Source organism: Pholcus phalangioides, unplaced genomic scaffold, assembly GCF_987345545.1.
Source record: "Pholcus phalangioides strain wild (caught in Gottingen) unplaced genomic scaffold, Ppha-v1.0 ptg000005l_1, whole genome shotgun sequence".
Lineage (NCBI taxonomy): Eukaryota > Metazoa > Arthropoda > Arachnida > Araneae > Pholcidae > Pholcus > Pholcus phalangioides.
In genome coordinates, this window is record NW_028301598.1 from 6774621 (window position 1) to 6802446 (window position 27826).

Consider the following 27826-nt stretch of genomic DNA (forward strand, 5'->3'; position numbering starts at 1 on the left):
ATGAGGTAAAATTCAAAAAAATAATTTAATTTCGAACAAAATTTCATTCATAGCTCAATTTATTTTCTTTCAAATCTTTTTATACATATATTTGTAAGGAATTGAACAGAGAAGTAAACAACTCGATGCATGTATCATTAATGTTGTCATAATCATGTGTTTCCGTTATAAACAAAAAACCCTCTGGTGAAATATACCAACTGGTTTTATTTCATTTAGATAAAAAGGGAAATGAGCATCGGAATGAAAGGAAATTGAAAACAAGGGGTCAGTGCCGTTTTATTTGTATGTTTTATTGTTTATAAACAACTCGTTTTGTCTGTTCATTCATTCTTTGTTCAATGTTGTTTGTAGGAGGAGGAGGAGGGAAGTGAAAGTTTCATTTTTACGATGAAGACTTTCAACTAGAAATCGATTAAATTTTTATCGAAAAAAAAAAGTTATCACACAAAATTTCTGTTAACACGGCTTATTTAATAAGCTCTCACGGTAGCCCAGTTATTATCAAACAAGTGCCCCCTCCCCTTTTGCGGCCCTGGGATCTTCTAAAGAGGGAAAAAAATACAATTGTGAAGAAATGAAGCATTCAAGTGAAATATGGTAAGAAAAATTGTGATTGATTTTATTATACAGACCATGTAGACTGTCCTCTACACAAATGGAAGGCTGACAGGGCTCATAAATCATGGCCATCTCATGTTGGAGTAGGGCTCCCTAGGCTCATATTACACTTTATGATACAGTGGGGAGGGGGCAGTGGTTGAAATCGCCCCCTCCCGGATTCAGTGAAAAAGATGTATTATTGGCATAGGTGGACCTTTTTCTTGTCTAGTTCATGAAACTATACTTCTATGATTCCCTCCCATTCACTATACACACCCTGAATGACCCCCCCCCCCCCACAAGGAGTCAGCTTCCGCTCATGCCTGAGCTACTAGTTTAGACACTGCATCAACTCTGGTCATATTGCCATGTCGCCCAACCCCCTTGGGGTAATGTGCTTATATTCCCCATGGGACAGAGCCTGGGGCCATGTCTGATCTTACAGGTCACATCGCTATGAAGCAATTTACTACCAATAAAGTCAGGTCTGAAATCTTTCTCGCTGGAGAAAGTCATATACTTCTGTCTTCATCTTGGATAGAGGGCATTCATAGGAGACTATATATATTGTAATGTCATCGTGGATGCCTCAGGTTCAGTAAGGAAGGAGCTTGTCATCTACTCGGGTTGGACAAAATAATATGGACACCTGTGAAGTGAGACAAAATCTCTATTAATAGGCTGTTTTCCCTCCTTTTGTATTAATTACAACTTGTATCCGTCGTGGGATAGACAAATACAAGTCATGCACAACAGTCGCAGGGATACGTAGCCACTCCTCCTGCAAAAAGGTCACTAATTCAGAATGCGTCTGGAGGTGGAAACCTACTGTGCAGTTTGGCCTCCAAAATACCCCACAAACGTTCAATTATATTAAGATTAGGGGCTGAGCGGGCCACACAAAGTATTTCAGTTCATCAAACCAGTCTCTGACAATTCCAGCTGTGTGAACGGGTGAATTATCTTCTTGGAACACATATTGCACCATTTGATGAAGATGGTCCGCCAGAATACTGACATAAACCGATGCATTAACCCGCCCATCCAGGACAACAAGTGGGCCGAGACCACGGTGAGATATTGCACCCCATAGCATCACTGATCCCCCTCCATTATTAACAGTAGGAAGGAGACAATCAACATCATAGGTCTGTGCTGGCATTCTCTAAACGTAAACACGTCCGTTAGTCTGGAATAACGTGAAGGACGATTCGTCTGACCAGATAACATTCTCCCATTGTTGTTGTGTCTAATTCTTATCTTCGTGACACCATGTTCGTTGTTTCAAGTCATTGCATGGTGTTGCCAATGGCTTTGGAATAGCCACTCTATCATGTATGTTTGCTGCATGCAGTTCACGGTGGATAGTTTTTGTCGATACACCTTCCTGTAGATGTGTGTTCATCTCAGATGTTATCTGGGATGCTGTTATCTTGTGCTTTCTGGCCACAATCCGTTTCAAAACCCTTCTGGGTCTATCAGCCATCTTCGACTTTCGGCCACTGTTATGCTTGGTAGATGATGTTTTTCTGTTTGCTATAGGCTGTCATTACCATCGACACTGTACTTTTCCCGACACCAACAAGGGTGTCCATTTTCATTAATGTGGCCCTGGCAAGACGGGCTCCAACAATCATGCCTCTTTCGAAATCTGTGAGGTCAGCCATAACGAAGTTTTAGCGTCCCAATATACGTTGCATCTGAACGCTATCACTGCTATGACTAGACTGATGTGTGCACATTCTCACACGCTAGGTGGCACTCTTCCACACTAGAGGGCGGGAGTATACAACAGGTTCCCTCGAGTGTTTTTTTTTTCACAGATGTTTATATTATTTTGTCCAACCCTTGTATGTCCTTCTCCAAGAACTGAACCTGACACGGCAGCCTTCATAGACAAACTTCTTACCACTGCATTACTCGTAGGGTCCCTAGTGGACTAAAAAGATGAGTGAAAACATAGTTACCCGTATGGGTGCCATAGTTACCCCTCGGGTTGCAATTCGATGCATGACTAAGGGAAATAAAACAGCTTCTTTTTTCACTGCTCACCTGTTTTTTTTATTTTTTTCATTCTCCTTCTTCTTTGGCACAATAATACTCTATGTTATAAATCGAAATGATCCACAGGGCATCCATGGAATTTAATGAACCGCACATTGCTACTACACAATTTAAAAAAATTTATGAAAATTTGAAATCAAATTTGCTGGAAAAACAAATTCAGTTGAGTTTTTGAAGTTATTGTGAAGTCTCTGCCCAACAGAAGCAGTTCAACGCTGTGAACAATGAAAAAAACAATCGGTGCTGAAACGCAACTGAGAGCAGAATATGTAGCAACAGCCCCAACACGCAATGAAAGTGAAATGAGTCAAAGTTCAACAATGCAATAGTGCAGAAAATGTTCCGTCCGAGCCCAGCTGCATTAGCTGTTATTATTGTCATCTTAATGCACCTGAACTGTTCATTAGGATTATATTGAAAAAAATGTAAGCATTTTCTCCAATGATGCCATTATTACTGTTTCACTAAGCAGCTTTGAAGTCATGGTAGACAAACAAGACAGTAAAATCCAGTCAAGAAAGGCAAGCCCAGAAAAAATAAACAAATGTTATTAAGGTGTCCCATTTGTGGCAACTTTCTGTGAAGGATATCTAAACTCCATTACACCCAAAAAAATAGTATGAATCGTCTTAGGGCTAGGACCACGTTCTAGATATTGTGCCAAACCGGGGCAGGAATAGTTAACCATTTTATTATTACTAGGGCTAGGATTTTTATGCTCTAAAAACTTCTAAAATATGCTCTATAAAAAATTCATTTATGCTCTTTAAAAACTGTAAATATGCCCTATAAAACAAAAAATATGTCTTAAAAATGTTTCATTTCTATCTCAAATAACATTAGTTTTAGCAAAATAATAAGAAGTGTTGATGCAGTCTACAGTGCAGTCTTAACGCACGGCCCGGGGGCCTCAAGAGAAGAGGGCCTCACAAAAATGAGATCCGGTTGAAATTTTCTAGGATTTACCAGGTAGGGCCTCCGAAAAATCACTTGGCCCGGGGGCCCATGATACTCTTAAGACGGCCCTGGCTGTCTAAACTATTTAGAACCATTACTTATTGTATGAACCTCTTCAAGCAAAAATTTCCCTTTGAGCAAGTTTTTACCTTTGAATTCAAAATTAACATGCTGCCATCTGTATGTAGAAATACCTAGCCCAGTAGTGCATTTAATTTTAGAAAAGCACAAAATTAAAAAATATATATATTTTTTATTTAGAAAACTTTTGAGATTAAAAACTCAAAATTTCCTACAAATGCTAAAAAATTCCCCTCATTTCACCAATTTTTTCCAAGAATTACCATCACAGACATTGCTTCAGTTAATTAATCTATTTACAGCCACACACCAATGTCATTGAAGGGCTAGTATTTTTATGCTCTAACAGTTCAATGTCATTGCTGAATGGGTGAAAAATCGGAATTTCAGGATTTTTTACCAATCAGCAACAACGTTCCATTTTTAGTGCGTAAAAACCCTAGCCCTAAGAACTCTCGCCAGTGATGGGAACTGCAAAAACCAGTCCGAAGTAGGATTGGAATAAAGAGGGGAAAAAATTACTTTTTATCGAAAATCATGAAATATGCAAAATGTGCCTTAAAATTTTGGAAATATGTTCTATCACGTTAAAATAGCAAAATATGTAAAAAAATATGCAAAGACATTGAAATCTGAGCCCTAATTCTTACCCTTTATTTTCCATTAGTCGTTTGTATGGCAGGGCTTTCCATTCACAAAGCAGAAAACAACTGGGCCGGGTGTTTGCGAAGATTGAGAACCATTGCTATAGACCTCAGGAAAGGGGTTCTGTAGATAGACCTTGTTTTCTTAAAAATTTTTGCACACTATAAATTTGCTCGGCATTCAGTTCAATTAGAAAGGATCTCACTCATAAATTTAGGGGGCACAACGAGCAGATACACTCCGGATACACTCGGGGGGCACAAGCAAAGAAGGTTAAAAAACATTTCGGCAGGTTTTTTTTTTTAGTAATTTATTTTTTTTTTTTGACTTAGTGGATTAATTTGGAATTGTTTTGAGAACGAAAGAGTTTTGAGTCTGCACAAAAAAATAGACACTCAAAATACAGGGGGTTGAAGTGAAGTGAGGCAAAATTGATGTCCGTGCGTGACATCTTTCTTCAGCGATCCTATGGCATATGAGCCGCTCCCAGAGAATGACACAGAAAACCGGCAGATTTGTTTATGCAAAAATTGGCCCTGATTACTAATGAGAATTTATGAATGATCTGCTCAGCACATGAATGGAGGCTCTAAAAACTACAAGCCTTCCGTTCAGCGACATTTAATTCCCATGTTCAGGACAGAAGAATCACTTTTTCACTTCCTGTAAGTTTAACTGCTGAAACAAGATTTATGTATTAATGATATTGTTTTTCTTCACATATGCAGTCAATCCTTCTTACTTTTATGGCCCCAATTCTAACTAATTCTCATTAACATTCCTTTTTTGAAGGTTCTTCCCACTTATAACATTTCGTAACATATAGTTTTTCATGATGGTGTAAAATAATAACAATAATAACCACTGTAAGTCAAAATGTTTGTGATTAAGTAAAATTTTGCATCTTCCAGGTGAGACAGAATGTAACTCACTCTATTAGTTCTTTATCTGTTATTTAACCATTATTTATTCATAGGTCATGATAGAGGCAATTATCCATCATCATTCTAGTATGTGGATCGTTTGAGACAGAATGCACAATGCTTAGCCGCTCTGCAAACTCCGCTCATGAATGCACAGAAGTGTGCGAAAGATTCCCATATCTCAAGGAATTCCTTCCACCGCTGAAGCTATTGAATTCGATACCAGCTCAAGCTCAGAAAACTTTCAAGAATATCAATATAACGTTCACCTGCATAGATGTCTGCGAGGAATTCATTGCTGTTGGCTCAAATGTCAGCATTGTTTATCTCTTCGATCAGAAGAGGGATAGATTTCACAAGCTACGTTGCAATGTACGTGAAGTCTTTTGCTCTTATAAATTTTTTTTTCCGTATAAAAATTTGATCCTTATAAAAATTTGATTTAAATGCAGTCTTTATTTATTCGAATTTGAAACCATTGAAATCATTCAGACGACATAGTGCAAAGAGTGACGTCATCTATGGATGACTATCAGCCAGCATCTGGTGGCAGTATCATCAATTGCTGGCTTTAGCCCGAGTTAGGTCTGACTGTCCATGTACAGTCCAATTTAACGCACACAAGCTCTAAGGGAGAGGTTCCACTGCCTTCGTAGAATAGTGGTCTAGCACGCTGACCGGGCAAGTGAGAGGACATAGGTTTGGTTCCCCGTAGAGGCAGTTGAATTTTCTTTCCTGAATTCATCCTCACATCAGCCAGTTGTTGAAATTTTTGTAATTGGATTTTACGAACTAATTGTTCAAGTTCGTAAAAATGAGCATCAACCATAATTACAGACATCGAAGCTTCGGCTGTGCTTTGTTTCATCCATGTTCTTGTAGCTATGCAGAAGCATTAATACCATAGGCGCTGAAACCTAGAGGCTGAGGCCATTTGAGACCTACCCCCCCAATATATTCTGAAAAAACCAATGCAATGCATCTTCCCTCTCCTGCGTATACGCTAGAGTCCCATATATACAGGACAACCAGCAACTTTCAGCTCCCCTCCCCAATGTTTTCTTCATGTGCATCTCCACCTGATATGATGAAAACATTGAAAAGGTTGGAGGTTAGAGAAACCAGAAACCTTGATTCAAGGGTATACACAAGAGTGTATTATTGAAGGTGCAGGGTGCTTAAGTAATATAAGGCTCCACAGGATCCAGTGACTGTAGTTATCGTGAGTGCTTTGTGAATCTAGAAAGCTAGAGTTTATTATCACAAACCAACCAGCTAAATAATCACAAGTTTTGGTTAGAATTTTTTATGCAGAATCAGTTTTTTTTGGAGGGTCATAATGTACAAAACCATTTTATTTTGTCCACTTTCGATTCAGGCTCCAGAGAATCCTATAACATGTGTCAGACTCGTTGTTGGTTTAGAATGCTTGGTTGCTGTCGGAAGCAGAGATGGTGATGTGGCAGCTTTCAAGATTCCCTTTCAAGAAAAGGACCAGGTACATATATCTTTTTTTTACAGAGAGTTATGTAGTCAATCCTCAGTTTACGAATGGCTTGATATACGAGCAATTTGTTTTACTAATAACAAAAAAATTTTCTTCAACTTATGAACTGGTCTTTGTTTATGAACACACAAAATGGTTTAAATCCAGAGGGAAAAATATTTCAGAAGTTTGTGATGGCAATTTTTTTTCAACAGAAGAGTTGGTTAAAGAATTAGATTTCATTGCCATAGAGTTCCTACCCCTAAATATGATTCCTCTTATCCAGTCCATGGATTAGCATGTCATTTAAAACTTTATGCAGCTCTGAACCAAAGATATTTTATACTATGACTAGCTGTTACCCACGGCTTTGTTCACATGCATTTGTTAATCTGTAAATCACTCTGCGATGATTCCCCATATAGCATTTGAACCTCATAACCCCCTGGGGGGTTGAATTTTCAGAAATCTTGTATTAGTGAGTATATATATTTTGAAATATAAAAAATATTGATTAAATTTCATATTATAGCTTCAGAGATTTCGGCTTGGCCATGATTGCCTCATATAACCTTTGAATCTCCTAGGGCAGAGCAGAGATGGAAAGTAAATACTACTTTACCAAACACCAATGCTGGCCATATCACTATATTGCAATTTACTGCCATTAATGAGTTGTGTTGGAAATGAAGGCGGCATCTATCAGTGGTCGCCTCCTGTTCTTTTTACGTGTTTGACGATCGCATCAAACACAGGAGATGAAAGCCAAGGCGATGAAACTCAACTATTTATTAATAACAATTAACTAACATAATTTGTTAACAACAATTAACAAAGTTAAAAAAAATATTTTATATATATATAGGTTGTAGTTAATATAAAAATGTGCTAGCAACATCCGACCAGCGAGAAGGTTAGATGTAGAAGGCTATATATTTATCTAGAATCATGATGATCTTCATTTTATAGCTGAAGGCTGAGGCAGCGCGTGCGCGGCTACACTCCTTCTGCCCTTGGGGTCGAATTTCGAGGAAACCCTTTTTAATGAGCCTGTATGTCATGAAATAAAACGACTGATCAAATTTCATAAATATAGCTTCAGCAATTTTGGCTCGGTGTGATTTCTTTATGTAACCTTAGATCTCCTTACAACCCTATTAGGGATCGAATTTTAAAAAAAAACCACCTTAGTGAGCCTAAACATATTGTGAAATTAAAATTTAAAATTAACCTTTATGTCATGAAATAAAACTAATGACCATATTTAATATTTGTAGCTTCAGCGGTTGTGGCTTGATGTGATTTCACTGTGTAACTTCTGAACCCCCCTTAGGGGATGAATTTCAAAAAATCCCTTCTTAGTGAGTCTTTACATCATGAAGTAAAATTACTGACTAAATTTCATATTTATAGCTTCAACGGTTTTGGCTTGACAATGATGAATCCCCCCCCCCCCCCCGGCTTATGCCAATGTGCTTAGGAGCTCTTGTAAAAGTTCATTCTAAAAATCTTCTGGGTTCTAGAAGCAGATCAATTCCTTTTATATCGATTCCCATGCAAGAAATAGTATCGGCTTATGAACAGACTTAAGGAACAAATTAAATTCATTAACCGAGGGTTGACTGTATATACAGTGGTAGCTTAAAGCAAGAGTTTGATTTGATCCTGAAGTTTCTCATGTCATACGAAAAGCTTTTGTCTCGAAAAACAAACTTATCCATTTAAAATATTGTAATGAAGGTCTTCATTCAACTGTTTTCCTCATTCAAACAATAATAATACTCATTTGAATACCAGTTAGCATAGTGTACTACAGTGCAATATATGCAGAATGAAAGTAGTAATTTGCTTATAATACGTCCGCCTGTCGCCGGCAACACCAAAGTGTCCCGCTGCCCCTCGACTTGCATGTATGAGGCCTGCCGCTAGTACATAGTACTGTCTCTTACAGCCACTGCTAACTTTCATGTTTTGAATGAGCTTCTTCTAACAAGCTCATGAGTTCATTATTTTAGCATAAGTTCAAGTATTTTTGGTGAATATTTTGTGCTCACAAGTGGGATTACTCGGTAGACTACTGTTATATGCAGGGCCATCCTTACTAAATGGGGAGCCCCCTTCACTGCACGAATAATTTTCTCTAATTTTTAATACAGTAGCACTTCCCATAATAGAACTCAGGTTAACAGATTACCTAGATGGATTTGTGCTTTCATCCTTGGCTTTTCACTACCAATGCAGACTGCAAAGCTTCCAACACTCTCTGTCTTGAGCCTTTCTCTTCTAGGTCCTCCTCATCAACCGAATAAATAGATCTTCCCATCTCGTTGATAAATTCCACTCTTTCTAGGGAAGAGTGGTCTCTTTTATTCTTTTCTTCAACTATTAAATTGTATAGTATAATTTTTGCAGAATTCATTTTTCATCCATTTGGTTTTATCAGGATGTATTTCCAATCCCATTTGTTGGCTTTTATGATTAATTTGCAACAGCATTATTTCAAGTTCTCAAGGATTTTTAGATATTAGGACAATATCATCAGCAAAAAGAAGCATCTGTAGATGTTCACCATCAATGTTTATAACACCTCTTAGTTCGGTTTTGCGCAACATGCTTCCAAGAGCACTAGTAAACAAATTGGGAGAGATGGCATCTCCTTGTCGAACAACAGATACCTGACATTATTGTACTTAATAATTTTTTTTTTTACTTTTTAGGTTGAAAAATACACAGTACAAGGACTTCATAAGACATCTATTACATCGATAACCTGGGCGAAGAATGGCATTAAGTTCTTCACTGGTGATTCACATGGTGTAGTTGTTTGTACTGAAATTGAACATCTAGAGGTTTGTATATACATATTTTTGCATTAATTATATATTAATATTGGTCTACCTGATTACCTTCAGTTATATCAGGGGCTCTTAACCGTTTTTTGTTCCCTTCATGCTAGTAAGATATCTTCAAAGACTCCTAGCTGAGAACCCTCTAAATACATGTTAATTACTCATGCATTGCTGTACAGACACTTAAGACAGCAATCACAAACTTTTGTTAGAAGGTTTTAGTGCAGGGGTTCTTCACCTGTGATCTTCAGAGCCCTAAGGGCTACGCAGCTGCTTCAGGACAGTAAAATAAATCAGTAAATTTGATAAATAAATAAAAAATAAGGTCTACAGGGCTCCACCATAGAAATTACAGACTAGAAATAGCTCTGTCAGTCAAAAAGCTGATAGCTGCTGTTTTAAGGTGAAAAACTAAAGCTGAATCAGCTAAATGGTTTGGTTTTTAGTGTATGTGATTATATTAGTATCCTGGCAAAAAAAAAATAAAGTCTTCAAGTTTCCAGGCATTTGATCAGTATTTGACTTGTCTAAAGCATGTGATAGAGGAATATTGGCTTTCACTCAGGCAGATAAATGGCAGTTTACTGTGAATTCAATACAGACACATAATCTTTTTTTTTACACAGAATAATGTAATTACTATGGCTCGGATTTTACTATGGCTATGACTTTGCATATCTTCTTATGATTTGGCATAATTCACATAAATTATGATTTTAATAGGGGATTTTTTCATGATTTTTCAGCAATTTTGAAGCATTTTTCATGATTTTCAGAATTTAAATTAGGAGCAATATAACAACGTTTTAAACATCTAACATTGTGACAAATTGGTTCACAAAATGCTGCCTTGTGTAATGAAAGTTCTACAGGTTGTTAAGGTAGAGATTTAGAGCAGTTTTTCCCCAAAATGGGCAATATCGCCTATTGGAAGGTCGTAATGGTACTTATTGGGGGCGGGGGGTAGAAGCAACGGGTACACTAAATGACGTCCTATAGTTTGGCTTAGCCATGAGGCAATAGGAATTTATTCTTTCCTGAGAAAAGGAGGTTGATGGAAAAGGTTAAGTTTAGAAGATGCTTCCTGAAGCATTAAAAGATGATAGAAATATCATCAAATCCATCAAAGACTTATTTTTACAGACAAACTATTTTTAGTAGAACAGCAAAACATCGCTGTTCGAGGTATAAAACCTCTCTACTCAATATAGCCCCGTTCACATGTGCAAGATTGGGGGTCGCTTTGGTGGTAATTACCGGCATGACAACTTTTTTCCCCTCGTAGGGAAGAAAAAGATGGGAGAGAAGCTCATCAAAAAAGCCCATCTTTCTTGGGGTGGATTGGAGGTCGACACCGACCTTCTCTCCCATAATCCTTTGCGCCGCGAAAACTGCTATAAGCTCCTTTGTCAACCATCTTGAATCAATCACTTCCGTTCAACCTACGTAACCAGTGATGACTTCCGGAAAGAAGAAGGGGATTACCGGCATAAACTTAATGTCATGTGAACGGTTTGTAGCAAAAATCCCCATTACCGGGAACTTCCCGGGATATTTTATTGTACATGTGAACGGGGCTTATAAGGATGAATCCCTCTGCACAACAATTCTCAATATAATTATAAATCAAGGATGTTAAGTTGTGGGCTAATATCTGCAGCGATTTGATATAACAATAAATCCCTCCCCCACAACAATATTCGATTTAACAAGGAATCCCTCTCTGATGATACTTGATATAACGATAAATGATGATACCCGATAGAACAATAAATCCTTCTACAACAATATTTTTTCATGTCTTATTTGGAAATACCTGTAGTCTAAAGTTAGACTGCTGCTTCTCCATGTAACGCTAATCCTTCTGCAATTATATTTTGTCTTGGTCCGCAGAGTATTGTTATATCAACATTTCACTCTTACTGTAATCTTTGAAATGTTATAAACTGTAAATACATAGTAGTATTTCATGTAAATTTATACGATATTCGTTTGATTATTCTATGCATTGCACAGAAATTACAGTATATGCTCGTATATAAGCTGACCCCCCCCCCCACTTCAGGACCACCAAAATCACAATAAATTGAAAACCTGTGTATTAGCCTACCTCAAAAACTTCATGCATTTCAGAGAATTGCCCATCACATTGCTGATGCGACACTTTTTGAAGGATCGGAAACAGAATTCCATGCCTCATGTACCCATTGGCACACTAGGCCAATGTCAGGTTTCTTCAAGGCACCACTTTTTGTAGTTTCTTTATCATCGAAACTCATTCATTCGATCCACAAATTCTTTGAGAAGCTTGTTGATGCTCACGTCTAAATCTAAAGGCTGTACAATCAATGTTAACCACCACCAACCAATGATGTTTTCGATTTCTTTGCCTCAGCTTTGACATCAGTTCTGTGGGGTTTGAACATATCCCATACCAATAATGCCGGCTTCTCGAACACTGCTACAAAAATACCTACTGATTGCGTGGGTTCGATATTTTCTCATCAAAAACTGACTCGAGTATAAGCCCCCCCCCCCCCCCCACTTGGGGAACAAATTTTTCCACAAAAAAAACTCGACTTATACACGAGTATATACGGTAATAATTTTTATGTAAATGTAATTTCCCACATTTGTTGCTTTTTATTTCATTTAACATTGAAATTCTGTAAGGCCTGGATTATCCAAGGTTTTGGTTATCTATGGTAAGTCTAATCTAGTTAACTTGGATAATCAGGATCTTACTATGTGTCTTATATGCTGGTTTTAAGCGTTTTATTATGTGCTTGAAATCTATACAGATTACATGCAGGGCCCTCAGCAAAAAATTGCTACTGCAGGGAGTCCCCCATCGAGGGGTTAGCTCACCAACCTCTCGATGAGTGCGAAAAAAACAAGCCTGCCGTTTTGGAATCGGCAATAAATTGTAGGTCCCAGTCTAATTAGCCCTCGTGTGCAGAAAATGACTGTGGTGTGACAAAAATGATCAAATTAAATGCAGGGCCCGACTTTGGCCCGATGGTGGGGGGGGGGGAGGGGCAGGCAAAAAAGGTATTTGGAATTCTCTCTACTGTGGTCAAAAAGGTTTGATATGTCACCAAATACAGTACATGTTGTTTGTAAACACATAAAAAAGGATATGCACTACTATTTTGAATGAGAAATGTAATGTAAAATTCTCCATGAAATATCTTAAAATAAATGTTTTTCATAGTAGTATAATTTTCGTAGTAGTAAACATAGTAGTATTTCATGTAAATTTATACGATATTCGTTTGATTATTCTATGCATTGCACAGAAATTACAGTATATGCTCGTATATAAGCTGACCCCCCCCCCCCCACTTCAGGACCACCAAAATCACAATAAATTGAAAACCTGTGTATTAGCCTACCTCAAAAACTTCATGCATTTCAGAGAATTGCCCATCACATTGCTGATGCGACACTTTTTGAAGGATCGGAAACAGAAGAACAACCTCATAAGAACAAAATCATTGATAATGTCATCAAATTCTAATTTTTGAGTTGTTTCAGCCTTAATATACAATAAAGCTAAAGAGATGACAGTTTTTCTTGTAAAAGACTTTAGCGAACTGTTGATTTATATCCTTTTTAATAAGAAGAATGATCTTTCTCTAGAACAGTTTGACATAGGTGATGTTATTAATGATGATTCAATGCCGTCTCAATATTTGAAAAGTGTCTTCTGAAAGTCTAGCATTATTTAAAATTTATGGCATTGTGCCACCAACCTAAACCAAGGATGAAAATTGGTGAAGTTCATCTGAATTCAGTGTTTGCGAGATCAGATGCATAAAGTTTTGCATTGCAAATACACAGAATCTTCATGAAGATTCGAGGATTTCATGTTGATCAAATGTGCAAACTTTCTTGTCATCATTTCATAAATCAAAAAGATATGAAATTGAGGAATCAAACGAAAGACTGACACATCCAAAATTTTACCAAATAAAATTTATAAAATATATACTATCATATACATTTGGGGGAGGGGTGTCCCTCTGAAACATGGGGCCCTGGGCAAATGCCAATGTTGCCCATGCTGAAATCTGGCCCTGATTAAATGGGTATGTCTCAAATACAGTAATTCTATTGACCATGATTGTATTCAAAGAATATTCACTGTATGAATAAACATTTTTGTTGCTTGCAATTATTTATTTTTATTTAATTCTAGCATCTGAGTCGCTCATCCATTGTTATTGAAGAACCAGGTTATATCGTGCAACTCAGCTATCATAATATGGTCCTATTAGTATCTACACTTCATCGCTCTCTATTGTATCATTGCACAGGAAAAGAAATATTCCAAGTTGGGCAGAAACGCAGAAAATAGTAAGGATTATGTTTTGTGTGATAATGGATTAAGTGCTGTGATTATAATGATACAGACTCCTCAAATGGGAAGATGAGGGTGTGTACAATGAATGGAGGGAAGAAAAAAGAATGATTTTATACCTTCGCTCTACTGCCTATGCTAATAATATAATTGCTTTTGGGGGAATGGCGGAGCGATGTCGGTGATCCCTCACATCTACTTATGACCATGATTGAATGCAGCTCTAACAGAAAGTTTGGGTTTATGACTGATGTTGTGCTCAGTGTGTTAACAACTCTCTGTAGGAGCAATATCATTTAGTTCTCATGTCAGTGAAGTATTACAGTAATCATCATCATCATCAACAACCATTTTCAATCCACTGCTGGATGAAGGTCTCTAAATTTTTCCATTTTGCTCTGTCTGTGCTTTAGCCATACAGTTGACTCCAGCCACTTTCCTGATCTCGTCAATCCATCATGCATGGGGATGCCTTCTTGGATGTTTAACACCACGGGGGTACAATGTAGAATACTTGTGGTCCATCTGTTGTCCTGTCTTTTTGCGATATGTCTGACCCATTTCCATTTTAGGCATTTAATTCTTTCCATGATATCATACTTTTGTGTGGTTCCTTATCCAGGTGATTCATTTTCTGTCTCTTCTTGTGATGCCTAGCATACGTCTCTCCATGCTCTTTTGTGTTGTCTGCAGCCTTTGTATCGTCTTGCTCGTGAGTGTCCATGTTTCAGCTCCATAAGTCAGTGCTGGGAGCACACACTGGTTAAACACTTTTCTTATCAGGCATAATAGCATGTGACTCATTGTAATACCTTGGTATAATGTTAACAACTTGCAACTCCAGCCTGCTAATGACATAGGTTTTTGAAAGTCCTTGCTAGTATAAACAGTATGTTGGTCTCGCTATCACTCAGCGTGCAAAGTAATTTTTATTTGCTCTGTATGTGTGACATTATACTGAGCTTTGACTGCTACTACTAAACCACACAGGCATTTCATCCACATTCCTCTGCCGAACTTCTAACGAATTGATACATGTTGAAATTCATGTGTATGTGTAATGAACCTGATGTGAAGTTTATTTCTGTGCAATGCTTGTTATATGTGTAGTGCTACCATCTGCCATAATTTTTTCTAACTATGCATGAGGTGTAATGATTGAGTAATTGTATTGTTGTAAGCCTGTTGCTCTCTGTGATGAGACTTTTTAAGGAAGATATCGGCTCACATTTGCGCCTCGAGGTTGGGAACTGGGTTCAGACTATATTTTTTTTGGGATAGAAATTAATGTCTATTAAGAAAATTTTGCTGTTTCCTTTGTTTTAGTCTATGCAACAATCCCTAGCCCAACAGAAGTTTCTTCAGCTCCAAATCCCAGGATGCCTGTCATTGAAATGCTCCAGAAAAAAAAATTGTTTAAATTATAATGAAAGTCAAATTCAGAAAGAAAGCATAAGGACACTTGAAACTTGTGCAAACAAGTTATGCTCCATCCATTTTGGCACCCCATCCATGTAATTTTCTAAAAAGAGTAAACTCAGCATCTTTCCTGGTCCACCATCTGGGACACCAGGCCCCCCATTCCCTTCCCTAGTTATGGTCCTGCATATCCTTAATAGTTACCTTAGGAACCATTCCTGACTTCAAGCGCTATCTAGTGATCAGGGTTTAAGCTGGATAAAAAATTCCTTTCGCAAAAAAGCGAAAATGGGGGGGGGGAAGCTTTAGTAAAATACTACAATGGTAATGTAATGATTGATGGTTGGATCTCTACTCGTTTCGTACCTCCTGTATGCATTTTTGCGAAAGTGGCTACTACTTCTTTTGCATTCTACGATTTTCTTTCGCATTTTGCGAAAAATGAGACTGTAGCTTAAACCCTGCTAGTGATGAAGAACTGGACACCCTCCTAAAACCTCAAGCTAATATCCTCAATCCTCACAATTTTCACAAACATTGGTTTTTATGAACAAGGTGGTATCCCTTATATTCAAGGCTATTGCTTAGTAAATATAATTATCAGAGCCTGTGGAAGTTCAGGCAAAATGCCATAAATACTTTTTTTGCCTATTTTCAAAATTTTTTGTAAAAAAAACCTTTTTTGAATTTTTTTTCTGCCATAAATGATTATTTTAACATTGTTTTAAGTTTGTTCGGGAATTTCAGAGCCCATATTCTGTAGAACTTGGATATTTTGAGCATTAGGAACTTTATAAGCAGTGCTCTTTTTAAAATCTCTCACTCTTAGTATTTATTATTAACAGAAAGCCCTCCCCCCAATCCCATTTAAATGCGACAAGTGCCTGAGATATAGAAAACATAGTGTTGCCATACGTTAACTGTACTTTGGCCGGATGGTGTTAGACATGAATGTTTTTGTTTCCAACGAAGGTGGCCTATATATGAGAAAAGACAAGAAAAATTAAAAGTTTGTTTCTCCCATGCTTCACATATGTCTTGGTCCCGCATTGGGCTACACTTTGTCTAAGATCTGACCAACGACTGTCTCAAGAGGTCATATATTGTCATGGTTCACATAGGTAGGAAAAGGAGCTGACAGAGCTGTAGTCCTTCAAAAGCCCATGTTGTTTTGATTTTTTTTTACACTATAAATGTACTGCAAACAACCATAGCTATTTAGTTTAGATATATATATTCAGTATTCGAATAAATTGACCATAACTGCCCCCAGAAGTATGTGACAGGTAGGAAAAAGTGGGGTAAGATGAGATACCTAGTGCTTTTGGGTTTATAAAATCAACAATTATGCTTGGAAATTTTTGAAAAAACTTAATTTTATTATACAGCACTAATTTTCATAATGATATACAAATGGAACTTATATTTTTAGTTCATTTAAAAAAGTTTTTGTTTCAGTTGAAGAACAAAACTTTATCTTGCCCCACCGGGTGGGACATAATGAAGCTAATATTGGCATGACACACAAAGATAAACTAATTCTGCATCTTCTTCACCTGCACATGTGCAATGAGCCCATCGTTCACTTTTCCAACACTGAATCCGGCCCTCAGCAGGCTGTGAGTATAAATTACCACAATAAAGACACTCAGTAACATAAGCCTTTGGTGAAGAATCAGTGTGACCATTTTCAATTTTTCTTAGCATTTTCATTTTTCCCCCCTTCTTTTTTATATTTATTTTTGCCAGAAGTTCATTTTTTTATGGTCATTTCATCAAAACTGTAGTCTTTCATTCTTTTTAATCCTCTTTTTCTTCATTGGAAACCAATGGAACTAGAAATTGATTAGATTTCTTCTCTGGATAACATTTGGAATAATTCATGTTTTTCCCATTGCTTGGTATGACATTGATAGCACAGACTGGGGGATTTTGATAGCAGTAGCAAGGTTAGTAGTGTCAGTGACAGCAGGCTGGAGTGTTCAAAGTGAGGATGGTGGTGACAGCTTACAGGCTGTCTGTAGTGTCAGAATGTGCAAAATCATGTTCACTAGAAACTTCTTAATTGACAGGCCAAATGTTAGTCTTTGGAAATCCATTGATTGCAGTTGACATGGTAGCCAGGGCCGTCTTAAGAGCATCATGGACCCCCGGGCCAAGTGATTTTTCTGAGGCCCTACAAGGCAAATTCTCGAAAATTTCAACCAGATCTCATTTTTGTGAGGCCCCCGGGCCGTGCCCGGGTGGGCCCATGCCTTAAGACGGCACTGATGGTAGCTGCTTTTACACACGCATTTCTATACATTTTTGCGATCTGGTACATAGAAACTACACATCCTGGGTTTGATCTTATCTAACTTGTTACTTCTTGATCATAATAAAACACTCAGTGTTTTTTTTTTGACTGTGGAACTTAAAAGGAGTCAGCAATGTTTTTTTCTGTTTCCCCTTAATAACCGATGCAATTGCATTTTTTTCACTGATTCACACACACAGGATCCCCCTTTTATACATCCCAACCATCTCTGTAAATCTCCAAAGAAGAAAAGACGGCTCAGCAAGAGTGGGATAAGAGGGGTTACTATACCATCATGGTGCACTGAAAAAAATCCTGTCTTGCCCCACCCACGTGTTATTAATGCACCACGGGTGATTGATGCTCGTTGTTGATTAAGTTTTTACTAAGACCATTAATCAAGTATGTAAATAAGTCACTAAGAATTACACCTTTTACTAGTATTTATGAAGTTATAAATAAATAAGTTGACTTTTTATTTAGCATCAAACTGCAACGAAGCAAATAAACTATCCAAGAGAAATCACACTACTATTTCAAAAAAATTTTGCGCAGGCCAAATGATTCAATCAAAATGGCTGCTTATTACACAGAGGTTTCTTCTCCATCTCTCCCACTAAAACAAACGTTGTCATCTCGCTTGCAGCACCAAGACCGCCAGCAGCTCAACTGTCTTATCTTGCCCCACTCTTTCCCTACAGTCACTCCAGACCCCCACCCTTGAAAAACAAGTATAAGAATTATGATGAATATCCCAAATAATACAACAAATAAATGAGAATTATTCATAATTCAAAGGAGCTCTATAATTATTTTTTTTCTCTATGCGCTCTGTGTCTGACAACAGTGGTCCTAGATTCAACCTAATTCTGAGGGGCCACAAACACTTTATTTCCGGCATGAAATTAATAACTAATTACTATCCACATTCAACTATAATTAAAACAGTATATGAAGAAAACGCAACAATTAAAATCCTTAATAACTTACCTTTTAGTTATTTTTCTTTTCCTCAATTAATTTTCTTTTTTTTACTTATTTGTTATTCATATATCATATATCTCGGAGAACAAATAAAATCACCAAGGAATTGGATTTATTGGCGCAAGGACAAAATCACCAAGGGATCATATGATCCATACTGGTGATCATAGATAAAAAAGAATACAATTCATTTCATGTACATATAATTCACACAAATATATAAATACAATTCATCATGTATGAATGAAACGGTTTTCATTAATATTGTTAGAATTTATTAGATTTATGAAAATGGCGATTTTTTTTTTTTGAAAAAGAAACAAATAAATAAATAAATTTGATGTAAAATATTAATATCATTATGTGGCAAACATTAGTGTCAGTTTCACTAAAATATAATATCAGTCATTATAGTGTTATTTCAGAATTACAGTGAAAAAAATAGATGACAAATGAACACCAAGACCTAAAATACGATATTTTAAAAATATTGTTCAATATTAGTAATGGAAAGTATGAATTTTTTAACAGTTTTTTAAGGAGGATTCATTTTTTTCATTTTGAATATCAATGGGTAGTCTATTGTATTGCTTTGGAGCTAAGTAAATGAAGTTTTTACATAAAATATTTCTATTCAGTTTAGGAATAACTATAATTTTATTTAGTCTGATTTAATAGCATTGCGTTTATTGCACAGAACTCGATTTTTATGAGTAGCAATGCATATTTTATGAAAATACAAATATATAAATACATAGATGGATAAGATGTTAAGGTTTATGTAGTTAGTCAAAGTTATACTTCCATTAAAATTAGATAAAATTTGGATAAATTTATTTTGCATTCATAAAACTTCGTTGATGTTAGCGATATAATCTCCTCCCTATGAGGCCATAATTTATTTCAGATTGAATTCCGGCATTGTACAGTGTTGGTAAAAATTATTGTTTGCTTTAAATTTTAGATAAAAAAATTTTCTTTGAAAAAAATCGTAATTTATTTGAAACATGTTTTATATTGTTTCCATTTCAGGTTAGAATCTATGTAAATTCCAAGATATTTAATAGATTAGACTTCTAAGTGTTGGCAGTTACAATTTGTTAGTACTTGACAAGAATTATCGTGTATATGATCCTGAATTCTCTCCTGTATTATCGTGATATACGTATATGATAGAATTCAGGAGTTATAATATTGTCAGTCTTTTTTTAATTTGAAAAGCATATATTTTTAGTTTTGTTAACATTAATATTCATATCGTTGGCCAGAAACCAGTTACATATTCTTAATAAGTCTTCATTTATGTTAGTATTTAGAGTATTTAAATTCTTTGATGGATATTGAAGCAGGGGGGGTCATTCGCAAAGCTAATTAATTTACCCTTTATGTCAAAATTACGCAGGTGATTTATATAGACAAGGAAGAGTAGGGGCCCAAACTTGAGCCCTGAAATTCCCCACCTCTCTGATTGTAAACTCTTGTTTATTGTAAGCATTATAAATGGTGTTTTTAGTGCCTATTTTAAGAATTTTTAGTGCCTCTCTGCCTATCTATTTTGACTATTTTTAGTGCCTAAACTTCTGAGCTCTAATAATTAATAGTATAATTTGAAAAGATTTCATTTTTGAGATTATTCTTTTTTTTTCAATAGCCCAGGCAATTTTGGAGCAGTTTTTTTCCAAACTGAAAATGGTGCAATTGTTTATGCCTCAAGACCAGGGCAGCGCTTATGGAAATCTGATGAAGAAGGTGTTATCATCGAAACTATTATACTTAAGGATATAATCACTGATCATCACCACAGTGTAATGTTTCGGAGAGAAATTTCAAACAAAGATGCTTTAAAAGATTTCCAATTTGGGCCTCTAAAAGTGTTTGACAGAAATTTCTTGCTCTCATGGACAAAAGAATGCATAGTCCTGGTTCATCCCGAATCAGGAACTCTTTGTAGCATCTGTGGATTTTCAGATATTGTTGACATTGCTGTTTCGAATGATGAGATTTATGTTCTTCAAGGCATCAGGCATCTTTTGCGGCTGTCGATTTCCGAAGCAAATTGGTTGAATGCAGAAGGTAATGCAACTATTTTCTTTACCAAATCATTTTTACATTTTGTCGTGCTTTCGGATTACAAAAATATTTGAATGAAAACAAACTTGAAAAATCTTTTGAGACATTACATAGTTAGCAGTTTAATCTTTCAGTTCAAATCATGTTGGCAATGCAGTGGTGATCGTCTGGTGTTTGTTTTCTGCAGTTTTCCAAACTTTCAGGTGCAAATTCTCCCATTTCAAAAAGTCTCTGAAGAGAGCAAACAGACCTTCAATGCAATACTTGTATAATCTGAAAATTTTGACATTTTCCATTTTCACTTTGAATAATGGAAGACAGACAGCAGCATTAGCATAACATGAAACAAGCCTAACTCTGACAATATAGATATGTTAGAGGCATGCATATATACATACGCCACACTCCTGCATGTATCGTTTCATGAGAAATTTCTCAGAGTAATATTTACGAGATGCATGTGTATGATTTAGTAGTAGTAGTTTATTCTTTAATCAATTTTTTCAAGAATTCAAACCATTTGCAATCTTGTAATTAAACAGTTTGGTATGAAACTGTTCAAAAACTTTATTCTGATTGGTCAAGCGATTTATGGGAAGGCTATTAAATTTGCATCTATGCAGTGCTACCTCGTCACACAAAAAAATTATATTATGGGAGGTGGGGTGCTAAAATCATTTTATATTGTATCATGATTACATTAGGTGGGGGGCCTTATTTTCACATGAGCGAGGAGAGGCATTTTCCTTGGACCTCATGATATTGGGGGCCCCATAATTTAAACATATTATATTCACTGAGACTAACCAAATATATTTGACCCAAGTTGCTAGGGGGACCCCACTAATTCCTGCTTTGCCCAGGGCCCACTGAGGTCAAAGTTGGGCACTGGATATGGATAACCTAGTATTTTTTTTATAAAATTATTTTCATGTTATCTGTGCATATATGTGGTACAAAAATAATAATGTTCCATCAATGCAAAAAACATTAATGTCAATAACTTATGCAATGAGCCTAACCAGTTAGTATCTGGGAGCACTTTTTTTTCGTGCTGTCACAAGAAGCATGATAACCTGGGTGACTATCATCCCCTCTCTCCCTTCACCATGTTTCTCACTACCTAACTATCTTGCTGGTGCGGGATGGAAATCGCTGCTAAACCTTTGTAGGTGGAACATATAGATTGACATTATGGCCCATTATTTACAGGACACATTTTTTTTAAATCAGTTCTTCCAAAAATATTTCTTATTTTATGAAATTCATTTGATTAAAAGTAATTCAATGGTATGAAGTTGACAACAAATCCATTCGAAAAATTAATGAAAAAATTTTCTTAAATTAATTTAAAAATTAATCAAAAAATACTCACCTTCGCTTCTTCAGGACTTGCCCTAGCATCTATGTTTTAAGTCTCGGCAGGTACCTTTCGATCTCTGTCAGATGGCCTGAGATGAATAGGTTTATAAACCAAGTTGTTGTGGTGTAGCAATACATGTCACAGATAAACAAAGATTTGATTACAACGTAGTAAATGTATTAGGTGGAAATGTGTTATTTTCCAGGGTAAATTTGTATGCCTGTATATATATAATTTGCGGTGCATTGTCATAGAGAGTTGACAGACTCTGCACTTTAGAAGTCCCCCCCCCCCAAAAAAAAGGAATATGTTTCGTGAGTAGAGACAGAAAAGCATTATCTGTGGTTGCTAGTATGCTGTTTTTGCTATCAAGTCATTTCTGTCATTTTGCTTTGGCTTGAGTCCATCTTATAGGGTACCGTAATTTCACTCAACTATGGTCCAAAATAACATCATTTTCTAGATATATTCATCATCACTTCTGTATTCAAGCTATTCAAAAAAAATTTTTTTGCTGATATTGCCTGTAGAAAAATCAAGCATTGATGCTAAACACTTTTTTATTCTTCATGTAGCTCAGATATAAATTTCAAAGAAATTAAATTCTGGACCTGTTGTGTTACGAAGTCCCAACTATAGTCCATCAAATATTTTGTGTTATAAACTGCTTACAAACCATAGTTGAGAGAATGTACTACAATTATATCACATATCCATCTTTATCCCCTTTGCTAGAAAAAGATGAAGAAGGGGCTTTTCTAAATTCGTTCCCTAAGGGGATCAAAAAGGGGAGTTCATAGAGAAATGACACAGAGTCAAAATCACTAAAGCTATCATTATGAAATTTGGACAGAAGTTTTGTTTCATGACGTAACTAACTATGAAGGCGTTTTTCAAAATTCAACAGCTAAGGGGATCATAAGGGGAGTTTAGTAGTGGGGATAGGGATCGTATGGAGAAATCTGCTGAGCCAAAACCGTTGAAACCAAAATTCAACCCCCCTAAGAAAGTGGGGTTCAAAGGTTATATGGAACAATCATCACTGAGTCGAAATCATTGAAGCCATAAATATGAAATTTAGTCAATAATGTATTTTATAAAGTACATACCCACTAATACAGGATTTCTAAAAATTCATCCCCCACAAGGGGTCATGAGGGGTTCAAATGTTACATGGGGGAATCATCGATGAGTAATTTTCAGATTACCAAATCCACGCGAGTGAAACTGCGGGTAACAGCTTGTGGTCCACAAAAATAATTGGACCATAGTTGAGAGCAAAGTAAAATTTTCTATTATTTTTTCTATAAATATTTTTATACGCACGCAACAATAAAATTTTTTATTAAACATATGTAAGTACTAAATCAACCTGTAATACAGAGCATCAATACCACAGAACAGCTCGTTGTAGTAACTTGTAGCTGAGGAAGTTTGCAGCTGTAAAGATAACGTGAAAAACATAACCCCAACTAACAGCTGATTCACGGGAAAGTATCTGAGGAAAGGTTTCCTAAAACCACATCTCCATATTACACTATCTATGCGCTTTGCTTTAGTAATTAAATAGTCCATTAGATGTTGTTAGCATTTCGAATATCGATGTTTTAGTGAGCACAGGCATTTGGACCATAGTTGTGTGTATTTACGGTACTGAAATAATGCTATAAATTTTTTTTTTTTCAGGGATTTTTTTAAATTATACTATGATTATATTGTCTAAGGGGGATACCCCAGTCCTACTTTTTATTCATACTTTTTATAATTTTTTGAGTAGGACCCCTGACCCTGCTATTTTCTTAAACTAAAGGATGATTAAATCTTCCTATGCAATTGCTAAGGGTTAAATATTTCCATGTCGGAAAGGACATAATTTTATATTGTATTATAAAGGTATCTATTCAGCTCAATATATTGATAGCTGTATCCTTTTCAGAGACTACTACTACTAAACCACACATGTATCTCATCCATATTCTTCTGTGGAACTTCTAATGAATTGGTACATGTTGGAAGGTGTGTGTGTGTGCACGTGTTGTGAGGTTATTGTAAAGTTTGCTTCTGTGTAATGCTTGTTATGCGTAGTGCTGCCATCTGCCATAAATTTTTCTACCCATGAGTGTAGTGTAGTGTAGTGATTAGGAAATTGTACAGTTTTAGACCTTTCGCTCTCTGTAGTGAACAGCGACAAAATTATTCAATCATTACACTTCATTCATAGTTTAAAAAATTTATGAAAGCAGTACACATAACAAGCATCTCTTTTCAGAGACTGCAGAAGCAAAGCATAGATGGCCTTCTCCTGACTTTTAGCATCCCGTCTTATTCTGCCTTTGATATAAAGGGTCTGATTTTTACATGGGCAATGGGGACATTTGTAGTTTTGTAGTTTGTCTCTTTATACAGGTTCAGTATTGACACCATTACATTTCATTAAAACAGAATTTTCTCTTCCAGAGACAAAAGAAGAAGATATACCTTTGCCCCTGCACAAATCGAGCAGTGAAGTATTCCTAGAAGCCATGCAGAAAAGTTTCACTGAAGACAATCCTGCTCCGAAGTTTTTGAGTTGGGTCAAAAGGAAATTTTCTGATGCTTCTGCGCTAGATGACAATGAGAATTTGGGCAGTTCGTCTCGTTCAGAAAGAGCTCATACTGTCACTGGCAATCTTCCGGATGTGGTCGAGTTAGATAACGATCTCGCTGGTTTGAGACTATTTGATGATGTTGCTGTTACGCATAAGACTGCTGACTCAGTGAATATTTATGATGATATTGTCTATCAGCCCAATCCAAAGAAAAAAAAGAAGAAGAAACACAAAGGTAAAAAGTGTCTGATGTTTCTTTATTCTTCTCTCTCTCTTCCCCCTTTTTTTGCTGTTTCATTTCATTTAGCCGATGCTCACTCTGACAGTTCTGGCATTTGGCACAGGGTAGCACTGTAAAGGGAATGACTGCTAAAAGTACCAAAGGCAAGATTCTTATACAAATGCCAAATGGAAGTGAAGTTCAGGGCATCCATACAACCCAATGTTACACATAAATTTTCACTGTTTTCTGTGATTCCTAAGTTTGAGGCACAAATACGGGCAGATTTCCAGTAAAAAGTTCTTGCCACAGAGAACAACAGGCTTATAACGATATAATTATTCAATCATTACACTTCACTCATAGTTAGAAAAACACTGCTCATAACATGCATTACACATAAACAAACTTCCCATCAGGTTCACTACATGTACATGCACATTCTAACATGTGCCAATTTGTTAGAAGTTCCGCAGATAAATATGGACGAGGTGCATACATGGTTTAATAATAGTAGTAAGTTTCCAATGGCAGTTAGCCAGTTCTGTCGGGGCAATGACGTCAGCTGGTACTGACTCTGGCACATCATGAAGCAGCCCTTATTATATGGCTCTGGGTTTTCCTGCATTCCATCAACTCTACAATTCATTCTTTCCTCTCAGTGTTTGCCAATACCAAAAATATTCGTACTTACACTTAAAATTTTTCTATGCATGATTACTAGATCTGACAAAAGAAATATGCTTAGCTCCTAAAATATTTGGTTGGCACCTAGATTTTATTTCTTGATTTCTCAAGCCCTGGCGCATGGTGCCATCTGTTGTAGACATAAGCAGATGCAAGCCTGTTGTTTCAAACAGCCTGCTCTTTGAACTTGAGGGGGAGAATCAACAGTGAACGGGGCAGATTTCCACCTCAACCCTCCCATTTACGCTAATAATACAAATTTTTTGGGGGATGTGGGTGTGTAGGGGCGACCGCTTGTATCTGACTATAGAGGGAAGACTTTGGATATGGGGGAAAAAGTGCTTCCATCTGACTGGTATCTTAATTTCAGGATTTCAGACTATGGTAACCATAAACTGATGGTTCTTAAATTTTTTTCACCCACAGCTTTCCTCTTGCCCAATGCATGGTTCATCTGTGATTCCCCAGAATAGTCTAGTAGATGCTTTCACTTAAAAAAGAACGACTTCTCAAAGCATAAATAGGCACACAAATCACTATCTCCAGCTCGCTGTGATGCCCCTGACAAAGATTGTTGACGCCCCCTAGAACCCATGTCTCACACTTTGGGAAACACTGCCAGAAACTGTAATAAAGCAGGTTATATTAAGAGATGGTATTTTTCGGCCCGAAATATACTGGAAATTGAATTTTCTGGATGTTATATGGGAAAATTCAATTTCTTAGTATATTTCAGGCCGAAAAAATACCATCTCTTAATACAAAAATGACAACTGGGGCAAAAATTGCTGTAGTTAAGAGAGGCTGCTAAGTCTCCATTCAGCACTTCACGCTACTAATGCATGTTATAAAGAATTGAAATGTGTGTCTCTGGTGTATTGGTTAACGCACTTGTGGCTGGTATGCAAGGGGTCCCAGGTTCGATTCCTGGAGGAGACAAATCACTTTTCTTTCTAAATATTAGTTTCAGCAAAACATCCAAAAAATTTAATTTCTCAGTAAAGCAGGTTATATTTTGTATGCAGAAAAATCACATATGCTGTAAAAAAGTGCACATTAGCTTTATGTATGAAAGTTTAAATTTCATCACATTGTTTTAGTAGTCTTTTTACAAATTCATCTTTTGTTGGAAGTTCTGGAATTTTTCCAGAAATTCATTTTTGTGTGAAATTTTCATTTCAGTGCCGGTCATAAATATCTGTGACAATGATGTTGTCGATAAAGGGAATTCACAACCACCTGATAAAGTGAAACTATCGCTAGATCATTCAGATGTTGCTGAGACTGATGACAATGTAACGAGCAGTGTTGAGAACCCCAAGGCTGATGTGAAATCAGAAGAAAAAAACTGTGTTCGCGATACTGAAAATAATGTGCCTACTCAACCAGAAGAAATAGATATTGTTACATTGGCAACCGAACAAAATGTTGATGATCATGACCAATCTTTACAAAAAGAATTGGAGGTGCAAGATATAAACAAAAATTCACAAAATATTGATAACGATATGCGAAGTAATGATAATGAGCAGATTGCTCTTGAAAGTAGTCATGAAGAGGAGCATCAAGAGTATCTCTTTGATGTGACTGATATTTATTCAATTCCAAAGCGTGAATGCTCTAAAACTGATGAGGGCGATGATGGTGTAAATTTCAACACTATGGACCATTGTGGAAAGATAGATACTCCAGAAGATGATGACAAAGAAGCTATGGTTTCTTCAAGTGATAGCTATAGAGACATCGAGTTAGGCGATCCAAAACTAGGCTCTGATTGGGTTCAGTACAAAGGGCCCGAAACAATAATAAGCCTGAGCATAAGTAATCAACACGTGTTCTGTGCGGATAATCATAACTGCCTATATGTATCGAATTTCCCAGTTTTGGGTCTAGTGTGGAAAAAACTCATGCAGCCCACGGAACAAATAGCTGTGTCCCCATCTGAGACTATCATCTGGGCTTTGTATAAAGGGACTGTCTATGCCATGGAGAAACAGTCGAGTAATCACTCTGCACAGTCTAGGTGGACGCCGTTTGCTCAGAATGTATCATCCATTGCAGTCTATGACGATGTAGGATGGTAAGTGGTTTGTGGACACTAGATATGACATGCACATAGTAGATTTTACTATTCTCTACTAGCTTTTTTGTCTTTGTATATATTTTGATTCAGTATTATGAAGAATGAGCTACCTAATCAGTGTTAGAAATATTTTACCTTTTGGGTG

The 27826-nt window shown here is 36.5% G+C and overlaps 1 protein-coding gene across 1 annotated transcript in view; it reads left to right on the forward strand.

The window, feature by feature from the left end:
* Positions 1 to 154: 154 nt before the first annotated feature.
* LOC149085804 (tectonin beta-propeller repeat-containing protein 2) overlaps positions 155 to 27826 on the forward strand; it is a 58255-nt gene continuing 30583 nt past the window's right edge. The window contains exons 1-8 of the mRNA XM_089232223.1: positions 155 to 267; positions 5327 to 5645; positions 6652 to 6771; positions 9477 to 9608; positions 13810 to 13967; positions 20322 to 20743; positions 24561 to 24926; positions 26781 to 27678. Of these exons, the coding sequence (XP_089088349.1) occupies positions 5391 to 5645; positions 6652 to 6771; positions 9477 to 9608; positions 13810 to 13967; positions 20322 to 20743; positions 24561 to 24926; positions 26781 to 27678 (2351 nt within the window). The 5' untranslated portion in view covers positions 155 to 267; positions 5327 to 5390. The remainder of the gene's footprint in view (positions 268 to 5326; positions 5646 to 6651; positions 6772 to 9476; positions 9609 to 13809; positions 13968 to 20321; positions 20744 to 24560; positions 24927 to 26780; positions 27679 to 27826) is intronic.